General features: G+C 33.8%; 1 protein-coding gene across 1 annotated transcript; it reads left to right on the forward strand.

Annotated features, from left to right (window-relative positions):
- Positions 1-893: 893 nt before the first annotated feature.
- LOC106363474 (lipase-like PAD4) lies at positions 894-4,869 on the forward strand. The gene is made up of 2 exons (XM_013803206.3): positions 894-959; positions 3,435-4,869. Exons 1-2 carry the CDS (start codon positions 894-896, stop codon positions 4,728-4,730), a joined length of 1,362 nt encoding a protein of 453 aa, XP_013658660.1. The 3' UTR covers positions 4,731-4,869.
- The last annotated feature ends 4,928 nt before the right edge of the window (positions 4,870-9,797 follow it).

The raw sequence follows: 9,797 nt of genomic DNA on the forward strand, positions 1-9,797 counted from the left end.
AATTAAAATCCTCAAACTTTCAAAGTGTTTAGCTCTCGATTTTTAGGTGATCACTCAGAGTTCTTTCCACTGGTCCAAAGGATGATAGGCAGTAAAAAATCAGCAATCAAAAACCAAAACAACCTTTTACGGGTAAAAAAAAAAAGAGAAAGGAAGATGAAGAGATTTTTATATGGATTTGCCTTAACTGTCCTAAGGCTGGGTTTCTCTTCAGTCAGCAGGGTTTCTCTTCCACCACTCCCCCTGGATTTCTCTTCAGAAATGATTCAAGCCAAAACTTTTACTCTTTTTTTTTTATCTTTTTTTTTAATAACTGGCGATCACAAGGGAGTAAAGGAACAGCCCGGATCCAACAAGAAATAAGAAAAGAAAATCGTAGAGAGATGAGAAGATGAAAATATGAAATAAAAATAAACCAGCAAAAGTGGCTCTGATACCACTTGATACGCCCTAAACTGAAGGATCACTTTAGCTGGGTGTTGGATATGATCCGAGAAGGCAAATGACACTTCTGGAACTGAGATGGAATGAAAGGATCGTCAAGAGATGCGGCATGACTCTTGATATACCCACGATCTAAGGCTAACCACCTAAGAAAGAATGTAGTGCGTTGGCTAACCACCAAACAACGCATAAAGATGAATTGGTTGACAACCAAATCAACAAGCCGGTTCACACCAATGAACTAGCTAAAGAACTCTCTCTCTCTCACTCAGAGAAAAGAAGAAAACCAAAATAAACTCAAACTTAGACTGATTTTATTCATAGAAGAGTTTACATATTTATACTAGATGTGGTCAAAGAAAGACATAATTATTTGTGGGAATCACACATTTTGGAAATGAGAAATTTGACTAGAAAATAATAAATGAGTCAAAGTTGTTGAGTTTGAGATGGACTGGTCAAGAAGACCCTTCGACTACTGTCCAGGTTCATTCTGGTCGTTATGGTCCATGGTGGTAAGGGTCAAGACGTGGGCTGGATGATCCGTACAGTCCAAATTCGCGATAACTGGAGATCACCTGATTTGCAAATTGCATAACTCCCACATCCGAATTCCATTTGATCTGATTCTTCTTCGAGGAGCTCCGTAACTGAGTTGAGCACATTCTGCAAGTGATTTCATGCATAGAAGCCTCGTGGTTTGGAAGATATGAGTCAAACAATGAACATATATCATTACTGCTTTTCATGACCAAGCCATGCATGTTTATTTTGCCCTGTGCGCTACTCAAGGGCGCATCAAATGGGACCTAGGGTGTCATGAAAATTAGAACCGAAATCCAAAATATCCGACCCGAATGTTTATTTTTCCCGGTGCGCTACTCAAGGGCGCATCAAATGGGACCTAGGGTGTCATGAAAATTAGAACCGAAATCCAAAATATCCGACCCGAACCCCAGAGTCTACCCGAACGCTCATGTCTAATTATGACAACTTCTATTTAAAAGGGATAAAACATAAAAGCATATTGTCCTTCTCTTTTAAAATTTTATAAACATTTTATTAATATTTAAAACTTGTTAACCATTTTCAAAATAACCATTGTATTAGATTTTCTAATAAATTTGACAACCATTTATAATATATCATGTATATTAGGAGATTCTTATGAATTCTCTAAAAGTTTTTGAAACCAAAGATGATTTTGTCTCTCTTTTCCTTTTCTAATATTTAGACTTTTCATCCATTATAAATTTAGTTAAAATTAAAAATCCAATTATGCTGATGCTTTTAACAAGGTTCTATCAGAAACTAATTTGAATTGATTCGTAAAAGACCGAAATTTTCTTAAATTATCTTTAGCGTCAAAATGGTAAAGTAAATCGAAAAGTGCCTCTATAAAGCTACACAATAGATAAATAAAACAGAATAATAATTCTAGAAAAGGACAGAATAATATTTTGCTAATAAAATAAAATTAATCTTGTATGATTTTTGTCTATTTTTTTATATCATATATATATATATATATATTCATTAGAATTCAGTAAAAAAAAATCTTCAATGATGCTGATGTTCTTAGCTACTTTCCATCAGAAATTGATTGTATTTTATTTTATTTTATTTATGGAAAACGATGTTTTCTTAAATTAACTCTAGTGTCAAAATGGTAAAGCAAAGAGATGATAGCAATATTATAGCATCACTCTTTTGTTCATTATTTGTTATCTCGGTCTTTCGTCTTTAACCAGATAGACAAAGTGTCTTTTTCACAATATCACCACTAATCCCTATCAGGCTATAAACAAAACAGACAATAGATAAATAAATAATATAGAGTAATATTTTCTTAGAAGAAATCCCTGAAAGATTCTAAAACATTTCATTTTCACTGATCTAGTATATCATAATAACTAGTGGTCTGTCAGCGCGGAATGTGATTTATTTGTTATTGGAATTAAACTGCCTGTTATTTGTTGTAAACTTTTGTTTTTTGTTTGATCTATTTAATTTGTGCATATTATAAAAATCGTTTTCGTTAGATATGAGACAATTCGAGAAAGAGAACCAGTGGTCAGTTTGCCCTGATTACTTATTTGGCCAATTACTTATTCAAATTCATATATGGCAATGTGGCATTACTAACTTCCAAAAAAATATTTATTTTACCGATATCTTTATGTTTTTTTGTGTAATTTGTTTGCAAGGAAACCCCTAGAATTGTTTTATCATTAGAATTATTTTATAAATTTTTCCTCTGTTCATTTCCTAGAGTGAATCTGTGCGTTTACCAAAAAATGATAACCAGTAAAAATTTGTTAAGTTATATTCTATTTATAATTTTATTTTAAATTAGAAATAGTATTAACTACCGAAAAAAATAAACTTAAACATTTTAACGCTGTCAGCAAAACTTTTAATGCTAAACTTTAGCCGTCAAAAAACCCTAAAAACCCTAAATCGTAAGAACTCTAAACCCTAGAATTTAGGCTTTAGGGTTTAAAGCTTAGGATATAGGTTAAGAGTTTGGATATAATACAATTTACTGATTATTTTTATTTTTTATTTTCAAAAACTGGATATTTTTTTTGGTCAAACATAAACTGAATATAACTTGACAAAATTTAACTGGATATCATTTTGGTAGTGAACAGATTCGTCCTAAGGGGTGAACATGAGAAAACTTTTTTTATCATGGTGCCAGTTCTAAAAGTTTAAGCTCACATAATTTATAAGGGTCAACAAAATACACGTATGGCCGATTACTGACACCTATTGTATTCAACATGCTTTTGTTTGGTCCATTGATTCCTTGCATCGATTAATGCAATAAATAATTACATTATTCAAATTTGTATAAAGCTAGATGCTAAAATGGCATAGAAGCAAAAAAGAAGAAGAAGATATTTACATATCTATATAGGCATTCATTTGTCCATTGATAATCCTTATCAACCCTAGTTTCTTCCAACTTTTTTAAAACATAACAGATCACAAAAGGATTGGAACTGGAAGAAACTAAACAAGTGGTAATTACCGGACATTCAACTGGCGGCGCGTTGGCGGCACTCACCGCACTTTGGCTTCTCTCACAACCTTCTCCGCCGCCATTCCGCCTCCTCTGCATCACCTTCGGCTCTCCTCTGCTCGGAAACCAATCTTTCTCTTTCTCAGTGTCCCGATCACGTTTAGCCTACAAGTTCTGCCACGTGGTGTCCATCCACGACCTCGTTCCTAGAGGAAATGCTGATCGATTCTGGCCCTTCGGAACCTATCTCTTCTGCTCCGACAGTGGAGGTCTTTGCTTAGAAAATGCTGATTCAGTTTGTGGGATGTTTCGTATACTCAACTCGACAGGAACTCCAAACATTGAGGAACATCAAGGGTACGGATATTACGTGTCCACACTCTCTTACCAGTTTCTTATATCTAGAAGCTTTCGTGGTGGACGTATCTCAGACAATAGCTACGAAGCTGGTGCTGCATTAGCTGTTGAGTCTCTAGGATTCTCTAATGATCAAGAAATTGGTGTGTTGGTGAAAGAGTGCATAGAAACAGCTACAAAGAAAAATCGTGCTCCGATTTTGAGAACGAGTGAGTTACCAAAGCACATTGAATGGTACAAACATAATTGCGACGTGTCAACAAAGCAGTTCGGTTACTACGATAACTTTAGACAATTCTCAAATACAAGAGAGATAAGGGTGAACATGAGTCGGGCAAAGCTAGCTAAGTTTTGGGATGGCGTGTTTGAAATGGTGGAGAAGAATGAGTTACCTTTTGATTTTTATCTGGCAAAGAAATGGGTATACACATCAAAGCTTTACCAACTCTTATTCGAACCACTCGACATTGCGTACTTCTACAAGTACAAATACTCAAGGACGAGTGGTCATTACATGAAGAGTGGGAATAGACCCAAAAGGTATGAAGTGATTGATAAGTGGTGGAAAGCAAGAGGAGAGCCTCATAAAGAGAAGCGTGCGAGGACTCGATACGCTAGCACTACGCAGGATACTTGCTTTTGGGCTAAGCTTGAGGAAGCAAAAGAGTGTTTGGATGATCTGACCTGCGAGAGTAGTGATGCACAGAAGCAAACTTTGTTATGGAAAAAGATTTATGAGTTTGAGAGATACTCCGCTACATTGGTGAAGATGAAGGAAGTTTCGAAAGATGTCTTGGCGACGAACTCGAGTTACACTGTGTGGGTGGAGAAACTAAGAGAGTTCAACAAGTTAAAAATGAGTAATGGAGTTGTTGATGAGAGTGACGCAATGGAGACTTAGTAGGATTAATAGCAAATCTAACATGATATGCTATATAACAACCTTTATCAATTGCTGTTCATGTTTATGTAATATTTTCTCATGTATGCTACTATATTCTAAGACGATGTTTATCTTTATGTTCAATAAGTTGATACAAGAGTTTTTAATATAATATTCCTCTGCTATATCGTAAAGAAATCACTAATAGTGCTTAGCACTACTTCAATATTGTAATATCTATCTGAAACATCCAAGAAAATAAACCTTATCTAAGTAATATATGAAAAATATTTCAGTGAACACTGAACAACAGTATTGGAAGACTCTTAGAGAAAACAGAATAACCTATGATAAACACATTTTATTTAAAGTTATTTTTGTATCCCTTATTTTATTCCTTGCATACGGTACAAATATAATAATCTATACTATACTAAAAGTGCTTAATAAACCCCTCTTAGCCTGTCCACGTCGACAATTATATTCATCCACTCATGTTCTATTAATTGTCCACGTCAGATACGAATTATTGTGGTTGTGGGCTTCAATTTTTAATTCGGTCTGTTTAATATTTTGGCCTGTCAAACATAAACTCATCATTTAGGCATGTTGAACATAATCGCCGAATCCTACTTCTCATTTTCCATTCCTCATCTCCCCAAAACCGTTTCGTAGATCAGACGAACCACCTCTCCACTATCTTCTCTAATCAAACCTTCGTGTAATCACAGCTCATTCAAAGGTTCTCTTTCGTCTTCCCCTCTATCAATCTCTCTATAAAACACTTTTCTCATATTTTGCTCCGATTAAAATCGATAATATCCTCTCAAAAATCTACGGCAATGGAATCCACCGGCAAATCTCCAGTATCCAGCTATCGGAAGCCAAAACGGAAGATCCTTTCCTCCTCCGCGATTTCGAAGACACCTACCGGGAAGTCCGTTGCAGCTTCCGAGATTGCAATCAAACCAAACGGCAAAACCGCTGTTTCCTCTGCCATTCCGAGATCGCAATCTTCCTCCGCGCACGGTGACGATGTGATGTTCTTCAGAGATGTCACAATGCGCCCACATCAAGAGGAGTTACGGTTTCGTCTGATACATTTTTGGGAGGCTCGAAACCCAAACACGAAGACACTCACTGGCGTGGAGATGCTCCTCATTGACGAGCAGGTCCGTCTTCTATTGATCGGTTGATATAGTAACATTTACGTAATGATAAGAGAGCTATGAAATATATGAATCATATTGCAATCCATCTCGGCAAGATGTACTTCTATAGAGTGATTTCTATTTATCATACTCCTACATAAAAATAACAGTACTTTCTTTTATATTTCAACCTCATATGAATACTTGGATGCTTGATCTTATTAACTTTGGTTTGATTTATCTAAAGTATAATGCCAACTGAGTTGTTTAGTGACATATAGTTTCTATTAATCCATTCTTTCTCAGGTTTGTTGGATCATTGAAAAGAACTTGGGAATTCCATGGAAATTCTGTTCACTTATTTCGCTGACGAACCTTTGGCAACTGATTTGGTAAATTCCTGAAGTTTGTTCGTTCCTGGAGTGAACGTATATCTTCAAGTCACAATAGAAGCTACAGCTCGCAAGCAGTTTTTTTTATAGAGAGCTTTCTGTTTTGTAGATAGCACAGGTTCATCGATCTCTCTGTTTTGTAGATAAGCACGTTCTCATCGTCCTACTCCAGCTAATGGCCAGGATGTGGTTTTTTTATCTGATCTTAGTTTCGTTTTAAGCCTTTCATATGATGGTCTGAGCAACTGATTCCATTCGAAATTTTATTACTTTTTATTAAATCAACGAATGCATCAAGTTGTTCCATCTCATGATAATGGTTGTCATAGTAACACTTTTAATCTTCTATTTTGTTTGGTTGTCAGGAAACGGTTATTCAAGGTTTTATCTTAGCAGGACGGTTGAGACGTATATGCCTCACTTGAAAGCAGGTTCTGTTTATTTACTGAACAAGTTTTACGGGTCCAGAAGCAAAGATCAGTCCAGTGTCGCTGATCATAGTGTCACCATTTCGTTAGCTTTGAACTTTGTCCTCTCGGTTCTTTAGGACAGTCCGGTTCCTTTTCAGGAAGACTGGTTCAGGTTCCGTAGCCACGAGGAGTTTGAAGCTAATTGTGACCTCAAGGTTGACCTTTATGGTAAGTCCTCTATCTAATTGTCGTTCGCAAGTAGGAGTCAATTGAGCTACAGTTGGGGTTTACTCTTAAATCTTGAGGTTAAGTCTTCAGTCTGTGAACAACTGATGAATTTATTTAGTCATGAATCTGTGGGTTAAGTTTTAGTATAGTATACATACGTTTTGATGTTATTATTATTGTATAACTTGGATATTCACCGAACTTAACCTATATAGACATACATTTGTTATTTTTAAAGAGTATAAGTTCGATAATTACCAAACTCAACTCTTACTATTTCAGATTATCTTGGACACATGAAGTTGGTCAATGAGCAGCCTCTGACGGACTGTCCCATCCTTAACGGAGTTGATATAGCAAAGAAGCGGCATCTGAGGGTTCATGTGCAGACACGTAGGTAAGTTTGCCCATTAATATCGACATTTTGTATGTGTGTTTATCTTAACATTTGAGTTTAAATATTATAGCGGACCATTGATGAAACTATACATATGGGACAAAGCTGCAGCAGATTTCTGCCTGAAGTACAAGTCATATGGGAGGACTCCAAGTGCTATTTTAGTCACCACATTGAATCCAAAACGGATTGGAGGTTAGCATATCCAGCTTTAATTTTATCATTTTGTGATATATAGAGTTTGTTATCGTTTTCTGAATCTGATTACTGATACATTCATGTGTAAACATCAGGAACCCTTGCTCGACTACTATGTCATCTTCACGGGTTTTTATGGACACTGATGTCCAACCAACAAGAGATTATCTTAGCTGGTATGTATTTATGTTTTGAGATATATTTTCTTCCAACTCAAGTACTGACATGATTAAGGCTTTCTCATTTTTTCAGGTTGGGCTCCAACTAGGATATTGCTTGGAAGATTAATGCAGAGATTGTGACTAAGCCTGTGGCAGTCACTATAGCTGAACTATTCTCCTACATCAAACATGAGAATGCAAACATGAGAATGCGAAGGTACAAGAGTTGCCTTTTTTTTACTAATTTATTATGATATTCATGGGTACTTCTGATAATTTTTAATATATTGTTGTAGATTGCTTGGTTTGAGTGCACAACAACTATAAATCATGTTTTCGGTGGCTCAGCTTGGTATTATATTTCCTATGGTGTGTGCCATACAATTTCCTAAAAAATACACAACAAATTGTGAGTTTTAACCATTTTGAATTCATTGGACAACAATGAATACATAAAATAAATTTAGACCACCAACACGTAAAAATTGGAGGATGAAATTTTTGAAGTCTCAAATTTTATGTACATCCAAATGATATGAACGCAGAAAAATAAAATTTCTGATACGTTTCTTTCTGTGAAACACGTAAACACAATAAAATAAAAAGTATAAACAATTATAATGACCTTTCCATCTTAAAACTGTTCCCACTAACTTCAGACAATTAGAGGCCATAAAAAACCGGAAAAGTTAGTAAAGCTTTAATTAAAAACTAGATTTTGATCTGCGCTTTTCAAGAGCAAAATTTTTTTTGATTAAAAATTTATATAATTAATTTTTGTCTTCATTTAAAGTATGTTTTGGTACAAAATCAGAATTCCAAAATTTGTGGTGATGATTGTTTTGCATTAGTTTTTAGTTTCATTTTTTTTTTAGATTTGGTTTTAGATTTAGATTTTTGGTTTTTAGTTTTTAAGTTTCTATTTTTTATTTTCGAATTTTGCTTTTGGGTTTTAGTTTTTAGATCTGCTGAGTTAGTTTGAACTGATATTACCAACAAGCAAATCTCAAATAATCGAACATATAATTTAAAACTGAAAAAATGACAAATTTGTTTTAAAAAATTGCAATAGTTTATTTTGTAAATAAAAAAATAACCCGAGTTTTCAGATTTTGGTTTTTAGTTTTTAGATTTGGTTTTTGGTTTTGCTTTACGTTTAAGTTTTTTTTAATTCAGTAAATTATTTAAGAAAAAACAATAAATTATTTAAAGTTAACTTTGAAAATTATCAAAACAGAGTGATTGTAACTTAAAATAAAAAATACATTAACATATTTTAGAGTATATGATTTAAATAAGTGATTAATAATGGATAATTTTGTTTTGTTAAAAATATTAAACACCTTTGGGCCTGAAAATAGTAATTGATTTTTTGATTCATTAAGGTGGAAAGTTTATTCAATTTTTTTGAATTTTCTCCTTAATACTAAGCCCAAAAATCAAACCATATAATTTGTCCTAAAAGCAAAAGTAAGCCTAAGACTTATCCCATAGATAACCACCATTTTTTAATTTAATTTACACATACTAATCGTGTTGGTTTAATTTAATTAATGTGGTTCAATCAACTATATGGTGTCTATTATTTGTAAAACTCTAGAAATAGTCCTAATTTAAATGACAACCAGTAGATAAAAAGAATGACTCTATTTTAATAGAGTAAATATATAAAAGTCAAGAAAAAAAACCTAACACAACAAAATGAAGAAACAAGCTAAAATATTGTTTTAAACTCACACAGCAATGGAGAGCTATTTTTCTCTATTATTGTTTTAATCTGTTTAATATTCAATAAAATCTTTTATAAGTAAAAATAAACTAAAATAATATAGTACATAATATCCGCATATGAATTAAAAAACACTATTTTCAAGTAAAATAAAATGTAGACTATGATTTTTTTTTAAGGATTTAAGAATCTTCATGTAACATTTAAACAACTAAAGTCACCGCATGCTTTCAAAAAATTAGTGTCCATACACCATAATCTACTGTTAGATTTAAAACCAATTATCCGCGCGTAGCGCGGAAAACGATCTAGTAACAACACTAAAAATTGCATATCCTCAATAGAGAGGGTGTCCACCTCAGCTAAAAAAATCAACCAATCATAAGCTTTGTTTATGCCACTTCACATCCTTCTTTCTC

This window comes from Brassica napus, chromosome C8 (genome assembly GCF_020379485.1).
Source record: "Brassica napus cultivar Da-Ae chromosome C8, Da-Ae, whole genome shotgun sequence".
In the NCBI taxonomy this organism is placed as follows: Eukaryota; Viridiplantae; Streptophyta; class Magnoliopsida; order Brassicales; family Brassicaceae; genus Brassica; species Brassica napus.

Excerpts from the sequence above, each read along its gene's own strand:
- LOC106363474 (XM_013803206.3), top strand. The coding sequence starts at position 894 with ATGGACTGGTCAAGAAGACCCTTCGACTACTGTCCAGGTTCATTCTGG. Across the intron at positions 960-3,434 it reads GGTCGTTATGGTCCATGGTG|ATCACAAAAGGATTGGAACT; the intron begins GTAAGGGTCAAG and ends AAAACATAACAG.